Source organism: Heloderma suspectum, chromosome 2 (assembly GCF_057233095.1).
Source record: "Heloderma suspectum isolate Gila_16-S chromosome 2, 16-S_ref, whole genome shotgun sequence".
NCBI lineage: Eukaryota > Metazoa > Chordata > Lepidosauria > Squamata > Helodermatidae > Heloderma > Heloderma suspectum.
In genome coordinates this window covers 17,569,160-17,588,055 of record NC_139459.1, presented here as the reverse complement: position 1 = coordinate 17,588,055, position 18,896 = coordinate 17,569,160, and the positions used below count along the sequence as shown (strand labels likewise).

At 44.1% G+C, this 18,896-nt stretch overlaps 1 protein-coding gene across 2 annotated transcripts in view; it reads right to left on the bottom strand.

Moving 5' to 3' along the window:
• Positions 1-2,186: 2,186 nt before the first annotated feature.
• Positions 2,187-18,896, bottom strand: part of ME2 (malic enzyme 2) — a 45,268-nt gene continuing 28,558 nt past the window's right edge. For both annotated transcript variants that reach the window (XM_084832909.1, XM_084832910.1), the window contains 9 exons: positions 18,662-18,771; positions 18,450-18,547; positions 17,478-17,591; positions 17,270-17,384; positions 11,187-11,329; positions 9,839-9,941; positions 8,813-8,883; positions 6,744-6,842; positions 2,187-6,366 (listed from right to left, as the gene is read on the bottom strand). In XM_084832909.1, coding sequence (XP_084689035.1) covers positions 6,202-6,366; positions 6,744-6,842; positions 8,813-8,883; positions 9,839-9,941; positions 11,187-11,329; positions 17,270-17,384; positions 17,478-17,591; positions 18,450-18,547; positions 18,662-18,771 — 1,018 coding nt within the window. In that variant the 3' untranslated portion in view covers positions 2,187-6,201. The remainder of the gene's footprint in view (positions 6,367-6,743; positions 6,843-8,812; positions 8,884-9,838; positions 9,942-11,186; positions 11,330-17,269; positions 17,385-17,477; positions 17,592-18,449; positions 18,548-18,661; positions 18,772-18,896) is intronic.

The window sequence follows — 18,896 nt, the reverse complement described above, 5'->3', positions numbered from 1 at the left end:
AGGTGGAAAGGGTTGCCAACTTCTTTTTCTGTCCACTGCCTCTAACAGCTGTGGGTGGGGCAGAAAATAGATAGGCACCTATCCCTAACATAGAAATATAATGATGGGGAAAGCTGGAACTCCTGAATTTCTAACTTTGGGGCAGCAGTTAAGATATACGCTCTCTGTGCAGGAAAGGGGGAGTTGTTTAGTCGTGTCCGACTCTTCGTGACCCCATGGACCATAGCACACCAGGCCTTCCTGTCCTGCGCTCTCTCCCGGAGCGTGCTCAAGTTCATATTCATTGCATCGGTGATACTATCTAGCCATCTCATCCTCTGCCGTCCCCTTCTCCTTTTGCCTTCAATCTTTCCCAGCATCAGGGTCTTTTCCAGAGAGTTTTCTCCTCGCATTAGGTGGCCAAAATATTTGAGCTTCAGCTTCAGTATCTGTCCTTCCAATGAGCAGTCGGGGTTGATTTCCTTTAGGATGGACTGATCTGACCTCCTTGCAGTCCAGGGGACTCGTAAGAGTCTTCTCCAGCACCACAGTTCGAAAACATCAATTCTTCGGCGCTCGGCCTTCCTTATAGTCCAGCTCTCACAGCCACACATTACTACTGGGAAAACCATAGCTTTGATTAGACGGACCTTTGTTGGCAAGGTGATGTCTCTGCTTCTGACTATGCTGTCTAGGTTTGCCATAGCTTTCCTCCCAAGGAGCAAGCGTAAAGGGAGTGGAGTGGAGACTGGTATTTCTGGATCAAAAGAACAGCTTGGGAGAGGAGAGCGGGTGGGAGCCCAAGTGCTCCCCACCGCCACCACCACACACTTTTGGGTGCTTATTAATTTCCAAGATGAGATACAGGTAGGTTTCTCAAAGCCCAGCTCTGCTCCAGAAGTAGTTTCCCCTAAATCCCAGGTTCTAATTGCTGGCTAGTCTAGCGATAAGCCAAAAGCAATGTGTGCTTGCCAGCACCAGCCTGGCTGTCATTTTACATTGGCAGTCATACTCTGGCTGATAAACCCCTCCTGAACTATCCCAGCTTCACATTCCTCTAATAGCACCTGATTCTCCGAACCTTAACTTCTCCTTCTATAATTTTGTATAGTTTAGAGTCTAAGGGCACACTCCTATGCATGCTGAGACAGAAAAAAGTCCCACATCTCCCAGCATTGCTGGGAGATGTGGGAGTTTTTTCTGTCTCAGCATGCATAGCATTGCGCCGTAAGTTTTATTTCAAAGTGCAAGAAGCTATTGAAAGGAATTTCTCCAGTGGCTTGGATGTCATCATATGACTTCTCTGTTTGTCTAAGTATGGATTTTTGAGTCTGGGAGAAGTGTGCGCTCTCACTCCCCTAACACCTATTTGCATGTTTACAACCTCCACCAAATTCCAGCCATTAATTACCACAGATCCTCACCTCCAGACTGAACTACTCGCATGCTGGAGGCAGAAAGAGGGCAGAACAACTGCCACATCCCCCCCCCCCGAGGTTTCCCTGTAGTCCTCTCATGCCTACCAAAACTTTGGCCATCACACAGAACCAAAACTTTGGGCATCACACAGAGCTTCGGCTATTGGGTGGTATAGAAATAAATAAAATTAAATAAAACCTCTCAGGCATACAGACCAAGAACGGGGAATATATGGCCCTCCAGATGTTACTGGACTGCAATTCCAATCATCCCTCACTATTGGCTATGGCTGCTGGGAGTTAAAAGTCCAACAACATCCAAGGCTGCACGTTATGCACGCCTGATATGGGTCTTATACCCAACTCCACTTTTGTAAAGCTGTGACATTTTCCTCTATCCCTCTTCTACAAGGATGGGCCCCTTATGGCCCTCCAGATGCTTTAGCCTGCAACTGCCATGATCCTTTACCATTGGCAATGCCAGCTAGGTCTGATGGGAGCTATAGGCTAAAACATCTGGAGTGCTACATAGTGGCCCACCTCCCATGCTTCCGGGCAGGGGCCATTAGCCATGTGGTCATGGGAGTTGTAGTCTGACATCTGGAGGACACCAGGTAGAGGAAGGCTGGCCGAGCAGATGATGAGCTCTAACTAGTAGCAGAAGATACTGAACAGATGATACTGAATATACTGAATCGTATCAATGAAATAATTGGGGTGGGGGTGGGCTGCGTAGTCGAGGAGCGGAAGGCTTACCCAGCGTGGGAAAATAATAAACATACAACCGAGGCAAAAGGAAAGGCTTTTATTATGAAAATAGAAGACCGTAACACATTTCTCAATACAGTTACGATATTACCAAAGGAGAAAAATAAACTCACGTTTTTAAACACAGTGTTCATTTTAATCCACCCAAGAGCCAAATGCAATAAGCCATATTCTGAAGGGAAAAACAATTATATCCTGAGGGTTTATATTTTGACTATGTGAGAATTGCTCCCACGAAAGGCATTTGATTTAACTGCCCCAACAGCATTTATACATATACAGTTTATCAGTGGAATGAAATTTTATTTCTTGACTGTTACCTTACTTTGTTCCCCTTTTGTGACGTTTTGATCTGCCAAAGATGTGTGGGCTCCCTCATTTCCCATCAAGGCCCCTCAGGAACAGAGGCAGGAGAACAGAAGAGCTGCTACTCACCTTGTCCTACTTTGATTATAAGGAAAGGGTCCCTTTTTCCTGTATACATCGTCCCAGTCCAGGGGCCAGTTCCAGGAACCATACTAGCCCATCGCAATCAGAATTGCCCAAGCTTATTTCCAACTGTATCAGCTGTGTGAGCAGATCCTTGGCTGACACTGGATGTGTGATGGTGTGAGAGAGACATGGGCCAAATTTTTGAAATAAAATAAAAATCTCATCCAAATCCCCACCCCCACCCTAAACCTCTCAAATCTAACAAGCTGTACAAATCAATACCGAACTCCTTTTGCAGTCCCACTGAAATGGGACATAATGCTCATGAACAGCCATCTCCGTGCACAAGCCTCTAAGAGCAATCATTAAATCTGGCTGTTAAAAAGTATTTAGTGAATAAATAAAAAAGACAACAAATCAAAAAGAAAACAAACGCGGGGGGGGGGGGATTGGGGAGTGGGAAAGTGCAGTGAATAAAGCCATGGTGTAAGGCAAAAGAAAAAAAATCCACCCTATAAAATGGACAAAATGTCAGGTGATACTTTTGTTTCCAAATGAAAAATACATTGCATTTAGACTAAATTTTTTTAATAGTATTTGTACCACTCAACGGTTTGCGAAGAGTAACAGACACACAGAGCTCTTCATTCAACAAGTATATTTTATGCCTACGTTATATTCCCTTATTTTCCATTTATGAAAATTGTACTGAACTTGTACATAATTTCTATTTGTGCTGAAATTATGTTTGGGTATTTGTTCAAGATCTTGTTACAACTGACTTGAATGGAAGGCAGTCCAGGCTCAGAACCTTGGAAAAGTAAGACCTAGTGGATCACAATACACGCAGCAAACTCATGTTGGACTCGATGGTCTTATAGGCCCCTTCCAACCCTACTATTCTATGATATGACCTCTCTGCTTCACTCCCAGTGGATGACTAAATGTTTGAATATCACCCCCTCCCCAACCACCCCCACACTTAAAAAAAAACACCTCCCTCCACATACAGAACTCATATACATGGTTCAAGGCAGCTTTTCCCCTGACATGTACGATTTATCTGTGCAGGAATTTATCTCTCTTTTGGCGTTGGGAAATGTTTAAGCATATGAATTCCATCTGTGGTGGCACAATGCAGCTACAAATGCATCACTTGAGTCTGTTAATTATGTAAGCTCAGTTCTTATAAATGCAACATTGCGCAGGTGGGGTGGAGGGAGGACATCAGTCAAAGGAGTACTCCATATATCCTGTCAAAAATGTTTACTCATGTAAGTAGCTCAAAGTCAGACACAACTACTTCTAGATCTAGCAAATCTGGGGTTGGACCCATGCTGGTTATCCACCAGGGGAATGGATTTCCTCTCCCTTTGCAGCCCCTCAGCACCCCCCAAATCTGCTCCGGGTGATTAGGGGATCCTTTAGACCAGATTTGGGGCACATGCAAGGGAGGGGAGAGGAGAGGAAAGTCCCGTTGTGCCAGCAGAAGTCCAATCATGTGATGTTGGATCCAACCCTATGTGTCCAGTTGTGTAATGCTATTAGGCACTGCAGGTAGTTTTTCACACCATCGGAGTGTTTCTATATCCTAAAACTAAGCAGAAAATGGCCCTTAAAATACTCCATAAAATGTTCTATGCATCCAAGAAATAGCAGATCATTTGTATGCTGCATGTATGGTTCAGCCCTAAAACTCTGTGGGCATATACAAGAAGTTTATTCTGCTCCAATTTGTATTGAAGAATACAGTATAAGCAAAGCTGCTGCCACAATCAACTATGAATTATCCCATGCAAACTGTGGTGAAATCCGTAGCTGCCTTCGGATGCAACGATAAGCCAGGGTTCCAGGGGATCCTGGCTAATCGGTAACAAGCAGTGTGCTGGAGCATGCTCCTCAATCACTTCTGCTTGGCTCCTCCTGCAAGAGGGAGCAGCTAAACAAGCAATGGACACTCTGTCCATGATTTCTTTATCATGACATCTGAATTGGGGATTCTGGCTTTTCTCTCCCCAAACAAGCCAGTGTCATAAGCCAACAAAAAAGCATGGCTTATGATTCTGGCTTCTCCGGGGAGAGACAAGCCATAATCCCCAGTTTGGATATCATGATAAACAAACCACATGCGTAGGGTCCGTGGTTTGCTTAGCTGCTTCCACTGGAGGAGCCAAATGGAAGCAATCAGGCGGCATGCACCAGCATACTGCCCATTACCGATAAACCAGGGTTCCAGAGAACCCTGGCTTATCATGATGTCCAAACATGGCTAATCCGACTTCATCCAAAGAACAGGTCAAAAAGTACAACAATCATGCAGGGCAAAAATTACTAGAAAAGACAAACCATGTAAACACATACCCCATGCATATATCAGTTGTTGGGAGGAGGGGGAGGAGGAGAAATTCTGGGCGCATTTACATGTAATGGTGGCAAATTAACCCACGATTTGCTGCAACACATGCCACTGCCATTTCGAATATGCAACCTCCCTGTAATGTGTGAACCCGGACACTATGGAATAATCATGGGTTAAACAACCCAAAGTTAGCCGAACAACGAATTGTTAATTAATCCACAATTTGCCACTGCAGTGTGCGAACCAGGTCAAGTGGTTGGAGGTGCAAAATCAAAGTTGCATCAGACACTAGAATTCAGAGCTGCTGTCAGCACACTAAACCGCATAGATTCTGGAGGTTTTAAACTATGCTTGCTGGTCATGTTAAGTTTTTCCGAACGAAAAGCACACTTTGTTGAGTTAACAAGCACAGAGTTGCTTAGCTGAAGCTCAGAACTGGCAAGTCAGAATTTTTTCCTGCAGAGGAAACAGGAAGCCTGTACTCTGAGTAAATCTGGGATCACCCAATCCAGTACACAAAACTCAGTACATCAGACAGCTACAAGGCCCAACAAAGCCACAGAAAGACAACCAAAGTATCAAAAAGGATGGAGCAATGTGACAGCCCACTTATGCATTCAACTTCATGCATTCAGCAGAACTGAGGGGTAAAATCTTTTCTGGACTGACCCACTTTGGGCTGCAGGTGGAGGGCTGCATGTCTGAATGCTTCCTGCATTAAAAACACATTCCCTATAACTAGAGAAACTAAAGGCATGCCAGAAGGTTAAGCCAAACCATTTCCCCTGACTAGCTAATTTTTTATACTCAATAAATTTGTCATGGAAGCATTTGAATATTCAGCCGTCCCCATCCCCAAGTGGGACAGTCCAGAAAAAGCTCTAACACTCTATTCTGCTGGATCTCTAAACTGGGTCTGTAATAAATGGGATGACAAGGAAGAATTCAGTATTTTCCTGTACGTGGCTCGTGTTACCTTTGTAATGAACTTAAAATATCAAGAGACATTTTTGTACTGTTTCCAGTACAAATTGCTTAATTCAGGGGAACGCAGGTCATCAGAGGAAAAATCCACACCATGAACAATTCATCCAAGCTATGGTTATGGAGCTGTATTAAAAACTTCTTTTGCAAAGCAAAAGCTGATGTTATCAGTCTCAAATATCCTGATTTGGAAAGTGTTCTGGAAAGGGGTTCCCTGCAGAATTTCAGATACCACCTGAGGAGTGCAGCCTTTGGGGTGAGTCAGCGTGTATCTGGCGAGTATGACGTAGATGCTGGCCAGTCATACATATCTGGTAGAAAGGATTCATACTCGTAGCTCCAGATCCTTGCCCTTATGTACTGGTTCTTGTCCATAGGCTCAGGGTAATGGAATGCCATGTGGTTGGCATACAGAAATTCCATAACCTAGAGAGAAAAAAGAAGAAAAAAAGATGAAATTATTGCTCTACAGCAGCCTTCCCCAACCTGGCATGCCCCAAAAGTGTTGGAATACAACTCCCATCATTCCCAGCCAGCATGAAAATGGGAGTTGTAGTCCAAAATGTCTAGAGAGTGCCAGCCTGGAGGGAGCTGCTCTACAGGATCCCGAGTTTGGGTTTCCAATAGAAGCCAGGCAAATGCCTCTGGAAAATTCACAAGCAGGGCTTGAAAATGATGCTTGACCCTGGCATTTGATACCCAAAGGCTTACTGCCTTTGTACATAGAAGTGTCCCTTTAATGTACGGTCTTTGAGAACACATTCTTCCTTCTCCTCCAGACATCTCCCGAAGTGTACACTTACTTTAACAGCGATGTTAACAGAAACCTCTCTGATGTTGGAGAGCGCAGGATAAAGTCTTCCCTCAGCAAGCTCTTCCTCACTCAGCTGCTCCGTCAAAGTCTTTTAATACAAAGAGGGTAGGGGAGAGGGAATCTTACACAGGAGTAAACCCTAGCCAAAAACTGTTGGCGCTCTTGTCAAAGAGGTGGGCCAGAAAGCGTTACAGAACAAAAGGGCAGTCTGCAGCTGCCTGCGACATTAGCTCCACTCTGAAGTGTCCTTGAAAGAGAACAATCTGTGTTGGAGACGTAGCAGGGAGAGAGATGTTTAATCCCTTGTCCATCTTACCACCTCCCCACTGAAATTCTCTCTGCGTTTAGCCGTGCTAGGGTTCTAGACCTGGGTTACCTTGCAAAGGCAGGTTTGGGACCTGGGAATCTGCCCAGGGACAGGGTGCAAGGAGCAGCCAGATGGGAGTTTCAGAGGAAATTCAACAGGACGGAGGGTTAAGCATCCCCTCTCACTGGCTCTCTCCCCTGCAAATCGCCCTTTCCTGAGAAGGTCTGCCTTTGGAGAAGCTATTGGTCTAATTATGCTATGCAGCTACAGTATAGTTTGGCCTTACATTTACTCAACCACAATGCTAAATTTCTAACATATACCGTAAGATTTCCACTAAATACAGTCACATTTTATTGTATTTTTGCCTATGGCTTTCACTAGATCACATTTAGATTTACAAGTCTGTTTATCTGCAATCAACTCATTGCAAGCAAAGGCCATCATACAATTCCCCACAACATGACAGCCGTTTCAGATGTCCAAGCTACCACAGGGTAACTGCAGCTGCTGGTGCCCTTCAGATGTTTTGGACAGCAACTCCCATCAGCACCTGCCAGCACGGGGCTGGATCCTGAAGTGCAATGAAGATTCTCCTCAATAGAGGGCACTGTGGCACTATGTCCAACTCTGTGTATACGGCATAGGGATGTATGAGAAATTTGTTTCAGTTCTTTTTAGATCAGGATTTACCAGTTTGCACCTTCCAGATTGAACACAGACTTGGATGCAATCTATGGTCGAAGTTCGTACATTTCTGAGCTTGCAACGTTATTTGTAGGGATGCTGGAGAAATTCGAGATGGATTAAAATGAGCTCGGATTTCTAAGAATCCGACGTGCGGAATCTGCTGTTGAGCGACCCCCTCAGGCCCTGCGGAATCTGTGGGTTTTCAGATGATTTTTTTACTTTCCCGAAATTTACCCATATAAATCCGTAGAAAAATACTTAAGTTTCCGCTAAGGAAACGTAGAATGGAATAGGGGACAATACACTAAATGTTACGTACTGGGGTAAATTATGTAAATACTTACATAAATACTTATGTAATTATTTCTGTATTTTTCTGCACGACGAAAAAAAAAATTTGCATCCGTCTGTGGGCGGATGATGGAACAAAAGGCACCTGACAATCCGCAAAACACAGACGGAGCGGATTTTACACATCCCTAGTTATTTGCAGCCCCCCCAAAATGTGTTTGACAGCATGCTTACATTTGAAAAATGTATGTAAAAAAATGCATCATTTTGAAAAATGTGCAGAAATACACTTTAATCAATGGGAGAACGCATACATTTCAAAGATGCACACAACTAACGCATACATTTGGAAAAATACGCAAGAAAATATGCATGGATTTTCATGTGAAAAGGAAAAAAACAAAGCTCACAATCTAATAATGAACTTCAAGATGGAATTCAGAGAACTTCGGAGAGCTTGAGGATTGCTGATTTGCATATCCCTAGCACATCATGTCCAGATCCTCATCCACATAGCAGAGAGAGCATGAAAAGCTAGCCTTAGCTGCCATGTGGTTTGACTGTCAACTCTTGAACCAGCTAGTTCTGTTTATTTATTTATTATAAATAGATAATTCTAATTAAAAAACAAGCTCCCATCTAGACTCTTTAGAAAACAAAAAACACACATTGCTCTTTTCAATCTGAACCCCCCCAGATGTGCAGAAACTACAATATGTGAACTATTTCACCCGCTAAACACTCCATCCGGCCCACTTATGGCAACTTACCTTTGCAGCCTCCAAGAAGACTTTATCACTAATGTGTCGAACACCACTGAGAACAACAGCAAGAGCAACACCTAAAATACAAAGGTTTATAAATCATTTTGCAAAATCATTTTGATTATTGATTTAAAGGATTTTTATACCCCTGTTCATATAAAAGTAAAAGGTGTACGTTTCTTTAAAAAAAAAAAAATCACTCTCCACAATAACCGGCAATGAAACAAACAACAAGAAAATAACAGCAGTCACTGATTGGAGATAAGAATGGGGTTTCCCTTAGCGCTAGAGAAAGGCAGAATTTCTCTAGCACTGACCACTGCAGAGAGAAGCTGGCAGGCCAGAAGGAGAATCTCCGTGGGCCACATCTAGCCCACAGGCTGGAGGTTCTCCATCCTGGTGTTAAAACAAGATAGAACACAGAAAACATGGCAATAATCAAAAGAAGCATCAAAGCAGCGCTGCTGAATCAGGCATATGGTCCATCAAGTCCAGCATCCTCTTTCTCACAATGCCCAACCAGAGGCCCCTGGGAAGTTCATAAGTAGGGCATGATGGGAGATGTAGTCCAAGGCACCAGACTGGGGAAGGTTGGCTCGTACTATATAGGGTGTTGCTTCATACTATATAGGGTGTTGCTTACTATATAGGATGCTATACTCGTACCCACGTACTATATAGGAAGCTATATATAAATTATGACTTATGATTTATATATAGCACTGATATAGCACTATATATAGTTATGAGTAATAAAAGGTGGGAAATGCAGATTCCCTAGTGCCGTTACATGCTGAGGTGTTTTTTTCTATGTACAAAGGCACCTCTAATAAAAGAGGCCTCTGGACTCACACATACCACCATGGTTTTGAACCTCCTCATCTTAAAGTTAGATGATGTTGGACTGCAATTCCCACCAAGCCCAGCCAGCGTAGCCAATGTTGAGGGATACTGGGGGTAGCAGTTCAACAACATCTGAAGGGCTACATGTCCCTGACCCCTGGGGAAAACAGGAAGATGCCCAGGCTTCACCTGGAAATATGTAAGCATTGTTTCCCTGGCCTGGTTTGAAGGATCGGCCATCACTCAGCTTCACTTGGTCAAATGGACTTCCACTCGCAAACAGACAACGCCCCTGCCAAAGAGAAAAAAGAGGAAATGATACTTCTGGAAGCCGGCTCTGCAAATGTTCACAATGCTTATAGTTTTGCAGCTATGAGAGAAATACAGAGTAAAACTCTGCTGCAAACCTTTATATACCCATTTGTACACTGGGCAGCTGGGGCACTTTTTTCCTACACCCAGATGGTTCGGACAAGGCTCCAACAGGATAGCATTATAGCACTTTAAACTGCATAAGAGCAGGATCTGCCCACTAGGCACACCTACCAGATATTCATGTATTGGACACATGTTTCTGTAGGGCCTACATGTGTGAAATCCAATGTGCACAGGCCCAATCTACGTGAAAGTTAACTGCTGCAAAATCTGGAGGGGGAATTGCACTGTTTCGTCTATGTGTACACATCCACTCTGTGTATCAAATGAACATATGCATGGTACACCTAGAGGGAAAACAGATATTCCTGGTGGGCAGGCGAGATCCTGCTCCAGCATACCACACTGGAACCACTCCAAACATTATCTCCATATAGGATGACACATTAACATGTAAAAGGAGTTTGTGTGTTGGGGGAGCGCAAAAAAAATGCAACCCCCTGACCTGCAGGATGACTAGATCCTGCAGGTCAGTCCAAGAAGTCCAAGAAGCACTCTGCCATATCATTTTGCTGAACAAGTAGCTTGCCTCTAAGTAGCCAGAGAATAAAAGAACCAAGATTTTAGCGATTAAAAATCCCCCTAAGGGATCAGTAGGGGGCAATCAAACTTAAAGCAAGACCTTGTTAACAGGCAGCAAAACAAATATTTAGTTATTGCTTGACCTTAGAGATGTGAAGGCTTGGGGGGAAAAAAACTTGAAAAATGGGGGGGGGGGCCTTTTTCCAAAAATTCCTAGTAAAAATGGTTCTTTTCTACATTTTCCATCCCTCTTGCCCCCGGGGCTTCACATTTCTACTTGTGCTATCCTGAATGCCCCACACTTGTAACAATTGTTTCCTTTTCTTATTCTTATAAGAACCTGGCAGTGTACATCAGTACTATTCCAACCTGACCCCACATTGGCTAATGCACTGTCTGACATTACAACTGAATCACACTGACAGAGTTCCATTAATCATGTAGTTTTATAGATAAAAGCGCATCATGTTCATGTATCCCGAATGTCAGGACTTCTGGCAGCTCAAGCAAGCAAGCCAAGCTGCACCGCCCAGGAGAGAAAGAGTATTATGACCAGTGACATTCAGAAATCCTCACTCACATCCGTTAACGTGTAGGCGTCCTCAGCAGTACATTCTGCTTTCGCCGTCGGGTTACTCAGTGCAAGTATTATCGGCCTCTGATTGATTGAGCCCATCGCTTTGATCACGTCGTGAGAAAAAAGCCGGCCAGCACCTGCGACACCTGGAATTGGAAGGCCCAAAACAAACAAAAACAGGGAACGATGGCTTTTAAAGAGGCAAGCATGTTTTCTGGGAGGGGGAAGTACTAGTATTTTGGTACAGAACCAATATCTTTGTGCCTGCAATGCCGGCCAACCCAGACACATAGTGTGGCCACTGAAGAAACATGCAGGGATAGGTCTGCACACGTTCCTGTTTAGAGACATAAAATTTCTGGAAATTTTGAGACCACAGGAGAAAAATGTTTTTTTCCACATTTTGGGGGGGGGAAAATTGGAAATTTTGGAAAAATCAAATAAGCAATACTTTTTTGTTTAGTGCTCTTTACAAATCTAAAGTCACTTGGTTGCTTTAAGACAACACTCCCCAACCTGGTGCCTTCCAGATATTGGACTTCAGCTCCCATAAGCCTCAAGCAGCATGGCCAGTGGTCAGGAATGCTGGGCACTGTGGTCCAAAACATCCAGAGGGCACCAGGTCAAGGAGGGATGCTTTAGGAATATAAAGTAGTTTTTCTGTTGCTACAGTTATGTGATGTATGACTTAGTTTGTTCATAAAATTATCACTATGTTTTAAAACTTTTAAAAGTAAACTCAGTTAGTAAATTTGTAATTATTTTCTGAATATATTAGAACTACATTAAATGACTGCTACAGCATCAGAAACACAGGACTCTATAGAACAAAATACAAACTGTCAAGAATGCACATTTATTGTCAAGAATGCACAATGGTGACTCTACTCACGTGTTGGGAAACTGAACATAAATGTCTATCAGTAAGATATACTTCAGATTAATAATTTTAATAAGGAATAGAAGAACTAACTATGCCGGGAATGTTGCAGAGGGGATTAAAAAAATATTTCCCCCATGGCTTCATACATTTTACATCTCTAGTCTTTCTTTAAAAATGTTCTTATTACATAGTTTTGGAAATTATCTTGAGGGGAGTAAATGCTGGGTAACAATACATAAATACTTTGTCTTAAATTCTAAAAGAAAATATTTCATAATCCAAAGCTGTTTGATTATTCCAATTTTTCAGAAAAAAACAAAAACAGACCTTGGAAAAAAACAGGGAAAAACCCGTTTTTTCCTGAATTTTTCCTTTTTTTTCTGGGCCTTCACATCTCTCTTCCTGTTACAGAACTATCTGCCAAGCTCCTACTTGTTTTGGTACCAGCAGAATGGGAAAACACCAAATGCAAATGTACAAACAGAGCACACATAAACAGAGAACACATCTGTATTCAACGAGCTTTTGTCTCATGGCAAGTTCATATATGCTCCTCTGGATGGCGATTACCTCCAGGCTCCGCTCCAGCAGGGAGGGAGGCCTAGCTAAGTGGGAGAGCACCTGCTTTGGATGTGGAAGGCCCCAAGTTCAATCCCCAGCATCTCCAGTTAGGGCTAGGAAAGAATCTTGCCTGAAACTCTGGAGAGCTGCTGCCAGTTAGCATTGACAATACTGGGCTAGGTTGTCAGGAGCACCCTGGCGGCCGCTTTCAGTCTACTCCAATAGCTAACTCAAGACACAGACAAAAGGATTCTTTTCAAGGCTTTAATCCTTTTACAACTTAATGACTCTTTCAGATGCTAATCACCAGCGACTAAGCAAGGAACAGCAGAGTAGCCTATGCTCCAGGTTAGGCAGTTGGTCCCCGTTTGAAGGAGAATCATGGGAAGACCCTGAACTTATGGGCTAGGGAGAGTTCCCCCCTCTTTCCCTTGGGTCCTCGGGATGCGACTGTTGCTTGCATGCCAAACAAGAGCTACGCCTCCTTTCCGTGCCCTCCAGCTGTCATCGCTCCCGGCGTCGAGCGTCCAGCAAGCCCCCCTCCCGCACTCTCTCGCTGCCAGGGTCACTATCTATCCCAGGAATGCTGGCAGGAGGAATCTCTGCCAGCTGCTATGCCTGTGAGAGATGAGCGCGTTCCTCTCCCACGGATTGCTGTTCCTCCTCAGAATCAGAACTGCTCTGGGGCTCTATCGGCTCAGTTTCCACCCTGACATAGGTGGACCAAGGGTCTGACCTTAGTATAAGCAGTTCCTATGTAACAGAGCTCTTTTTATGACTGCAACATCAAGGGATGGTTTGCACGTGCCAAACACTCATCTCTGATCGAAGTATCACAAGCACACCTTGCATATCACCTCAAATGCAATGCAAGCAGCTCATGCATCCAGTAACAAGTCATCAAAGCCTGGTTCACACATGCATTTCCCTTGGTCTCCACGCTAGAGGAGAGCAGAGCATGTGAACCATCTCCACTGGAAAATACCGATGCATACCGAGGCAATACAAAAGAGTTTATATTTGTGTGATCATCTAATGCAAAGTCTCAAGACATGCAACACCAAGTGTTGTACATGGACGTGTAAATCTGCCTTCAGTTATAGGGGGAGGAGCATGTCAAAGAGTTCTGCTTTAACCAGTATGGCCCTGTGGCAATGCACCCAACGTCCACATTGCACCAAGTCCTGTTGGCAGTGCAGGCAGACATGGGCCAATCAGAGCAGAAGATGTAACTCTTGCAGGTCTGATGCTGAGTAAACACACGAGCTGCTCTGGGAATCCACCACCTTCCTTTGAAACTAAAAGCACTATTTGCTCCTGCAGCAGAACTATCAGATTAATAACCTGGTATGTAAACAGCCCCTTCATGGATCACTGCCTTGTTGTGGCGAAGGGGCTTGCGTAATTCAGTGAAGCCATAAGCTATGCCGTACAGGGCCACCCAAGACGGACAGGTCATGGTGGAGAGTTCTGACAAAATGTAGTCCACTGGAGAAGAAATGGCAACCCACTCCAGTATTCTTGCCAAGAAAACCCCATGGAACGTATCACAAGGTTAAAAGAGATGACGTCGGAAGATGAGCCCCTCAGATCGGAAGGTGTCCAATATACTACTTGGGAAGAGCAGAGGGAATTTCCAAGTAGCGCCAGAAAGAGTGAAGCGGCTGGGCCAAAGCTGAAAGGACACTCAGCTGTGGATGTGTCTGGTGGTGAAAAGAAAGTCCGATGCTATAATGGCAAGATTGAACATGAACATATGGCAAGATTGAACATGGACATCTTGGGAATCAGCGAAATCAAATGGACAAGCATGGGCGAATTTAATTCAGGTGACCATTATATCTACTACTGTGGGCAAGAATCCCTTAGAAGAAATGGAGTAGCACTCATAGTCAACAAAAGGGTGGGAAACGCTGTACTGGAGCACAATCTCAAAAACGATAGAATGATCTCAGTATGAATCCAAGTCAAACCATTCAACATCACAGTAATTCAAGTCTATGCCCCAACCACTGAGGCCAAAGAAGCTGAGGTTGATTGGTTCTATGAAGACCTACAACACCTTCTAGAACTAACACCAAAAAAAGATGTCCTCTTCATCATAGGGGATTGGAATGCTAAAGTAGGAAGTCAAGAAATCACCGGGATAACAGGCAAGCATGGTCTTGGTGTACAAAATGAAGCAGGACAAAGGCTAATAGAGTTTTGCCATAGCAAACACTCTTTTCCAACAGCACAAGAGGCGACTCTACACATGGACATCACCAGATGGTCAATATCGAAATCAGATTGATTATGTCCTTTGCAGCCAAAGATGGAGAAGCTCTATACAGTCAGTAAAAACAAGACCTGGAGCTGACTGTGGCTCAGATCATGAGCTGCTGCTTGCAAAATTTCAGCTGAAATTGAAGAATGTACGGAAAACCATTAAACCATTCAGGTATGACCTAAAACATATCCCTTATGAATATACAGTGGAGGTGAGGAATAGATTTAAGGGAAGCTCACTGGGTGACTTTGGGCCAGTCACAGACTCTCAGCCCAACCCACCTCACAGGGTTGTTGTTGTGAGGATAAAATGGAGAGGAGGAGGATAATGTAAGCCACCTTGGGTTCCTTGCAAGGGAAAAAAGGCGGGGTATAAATGCAATAAATAAATAAATAAATAAATTGTTCAGGAGGTAGCAACTCAATCCATCCCAAAGAAAAAGAAATGCAAGAAAGTAAAGTGGCTGTCTGATGAGGCCTTACAAGTAGCTGAGGAAAGAAGGGAAGCGAAAAGCAAGGGAGAAAGGGGAAGATATACCCAACTGAATGCAGAGTTCCAGCGAATAACAAGGAAAGACAAGAAGGCCTTCTTAAATGAACAATGCAAAGAAATCGAGGAAAACAATAGAATGGGAAAGACTAGAGATCTTTTCAAGAAAATCGGAGATCTCAAGGGAACGTTTTGTGAAAAGACGGGCATGATCAAGGACAAAGAAGGCAGGGACCTAACAGAAGCAGAGGAGATTAAGAAGAGGTGGAAAGAATACACAGAAGAACTATACAGAAAAGATCTTAATGTCCCTGATAGCCATGATAGTGCGGTCACTGAACTTGAGCCGGACATCCTAGAGAGCGAAATCAAGTGGGCCTTAGGAAGCATTACTAACAACAAAACTAGCGGACATGACAGTCTTCCAGTTGAGCTATTTAAAATCCTAAAAGATGATGCTGTTAAAGTGCTGCACTCAATATGCCAACACATTTGGAACACTCAACAGCGGCCAAAAGACTGGAAAAGGTCAGTTGACATTCCAATTCCAAAGAAGGGCAATGCCAAAGAGTGTTCAAACTACCGTACAATTGCGCTCAATTCACATGCCAGCAAGCTTATGCACAAAATCCTACAAGCTAGGCTTCAGCAGCATGTGAACCGAGAACTACCGGAAGTACAAGCGGGGTTTCGAAGAGGCAGAGGAACTAGAGATCAAATCGCCAACATTCGCTGCATCATGGAGAAAGCAAGAGAATTCCAGAAAAGCATCTATTTCTGCTTCATTGACTACTCTAAAGCCTTTGATTGTGTGGATCACAACAAACTGTGGAAAATTCTTAAAGAGATGAGAGTACCAGGCCACCTTACCTGTCTCCCGAGAAACCTGTACGAGAGTCAAGAAGCAACAGTAAGAACTAGACACGGAAAAACCGATTGGTTCAAAATTGGGAAAGGAGTACAACAAGGCTGTATATTGTTGCCCTGTTTATTTAATTTATATGCAGAGTACATCATGAGAAATGTCGGGTTGGATGAATCACAGGTTGGAATTAAGATTGCTGGGAGAATTATCAACAACCTCAGATACACAGATGATACCACCCTAAGGGAAGAAAGCGAAGAGGATCTAAAGAGCCTCTTGTTGAGGGTGAAAGTGGAGAGTGCAAAAGCTGGTTTGAAACTCAACATTAAAAAAACGAAGATCGTGGCATCTGGCCCCATCACTTCCTGGCATATAGAAGGGGAAGAAATGGAAGCAGTGACAGATTTTATTTTCTTGGGCTCCAAGATCACCGCAGACGGTGACTGTAGCCATGAAATTAAAAGACGCTTGCTCCTTGGGAGGAAAGCTATGGCAAACCTAGACAGCATAGTAAGAAGCAGAGACATCACCTTGCCAACAAAAATTCATATAATCAAAGCTATGGTTTTCCCAGTAGCGACGTATGGCTGTGAGAGCTGGTCTATAAGGAAGGCTGAGCACAGAAAAATTGATGCTTGTGGTGCTGGAGAAGACTCTTACGAGTTCCCTGGACTGCAACGAGGTCAAATCACTCCATCCTAAAGGAACTCAACCTTGACTGCTCATTGCAAGGACAGATAATGAAGCTGAAGCTCAAATATTTTGGCCACCTAATGCGGAGAGAAAACTCCCTGGAAAAGACCCTGATGCTGGGAAAAATCGAAGGCAAAAGGAGAAGGGGACGGCAGAGGATGAGATGGCTAGATAGCATCACCGATGCAATGAATATGAATTTGAGCACACTCTGGGAGAGAGCAGAGGACAGGACGGCCCGGCGTGCTATTGTCCATGGGGTCACGAATAGTCGGACACGACTTAACGACTGAACAACAACAATGTAAACAGCCTGAAACACTCACCAATGATGGCAGAAGGCTGAAGTACGTTCACTGCATCTAAGAAGGACTTTGGCACCTGGTCTGGGGCTGGGTGAGTAAAGGGCTCTTGGTTGACATCCACCGTTTGTTCCCGACCCTAAATATTTTAAAATACCAAATCCTTGATGGTCAGAAAACAAAAAGCAGAGAGGACTAGACTGTGCCCTTCCAAACCTCACCCGAGCCTCACCTGAACCAATAGCCCAAATTTGTCAAACATCCATATTTTCTTATAAGCTTCTTCGGTGGAAAGGCCGCTTTCCACCATAGCCATGACAATGAGATTTGCAATTCCAAGGGCAGCCTGATGGATAAGAGAAAAATGGGGAAAGATGTCATTTCATAGAGCTGTCAACCAACTGCCTTTTAATCAGTCAAGTGCTTTTCAAACTCAGTTCTGGAGAACACCAGGGTTCCTTTAATGAGAAAGTAAATAAGGGTGGGTAAGATTCCTGTAAAGATGCTAGCATCCCCTGCCAAGATATGCGATGCAGGATTTCTGGGTTATGTTCTATAGCCCACTGTCTGTTCATGGGGTGGGTGGGGGAGAAAGAGGCCTGGTCAGCACCCCCACTGATCCAAGCATGTACCCTAGCTTATTTCCCCAAATCCTCTGCAACATGTCGAGGTTTTCTGATGGACAAATTGATGCAGAAAGGGTTTGACGAAGGAAGGCTCACCGGACAATGCTTCCTCCACCTCAGACTCCTCATCTGAGCCAGGAGAGGAATCAAGACGAGGGAACATGACACCTGGGATCTCTGCCACTAAGCTACATGACCACTCTCCTAAGGGACTAAGTGAAGGAGGCCAAGTGAGGGTGCTTCCTGAGGGCTCCAAAAATCATCCTGCAGCCAGCACTGTGCACATGTTCAAGGAGAAGCTTAATTTGCTTAATTAACCTTAGAGCAGCATATGCAGCTTTCCTTGGTGCAGAATTTGCATCACCAGATCTGTTTGGAAATGTCGACCACCACACAACATTTGAAATGTTGACCACCACACAAAAGTAGCACCAGGACGTATACAAAAGCTTTTTGCAACCCCTGAACTCATTCCCCATCATGACAAAGCTATAACAGGTTAATCACGAGCTGCTCCCATTTTTTACCTGGGAGACTGAGGCAGAGAGCTGGACTCCTCTCCCGGCTACACAACTCACCTCTCCTGCACCAAGAAACAAGATCTGGTGCTCTGCGATTGGTTTACCGATCACCTTCTGTGCTGCCAGCAACCCAGCTAAGGCCACCGAAGCTGTTCCTATGAAAGGAAACAAACTGTCGCTGAGCAGGGCCGAAAAGAGATGCACAGAAACACACCGTCAGCAAAGCAGGGTCGCAGATTTGTGATAGAAGCCCAAAGGGAATCATTTACCCTGTATATCGTCATTGAAGGTGCAATATTTCTCTCTGTATTTTCTCAAAAAGCGGAAGGCGTTATGGTTGCCAAAGTCTTCGAACTGGATGAGGGTGTTTTGGCCATACCTAGAGGACATGGCAAGAAACAGAAAGTGAATTGCTGTGCTGCAATGAACCATATCTATTTTAATACTTCATGCATACAGCTGCATCAGTGCCCTTGGAGCAGCTCCACTCCAACTCAAGTACCA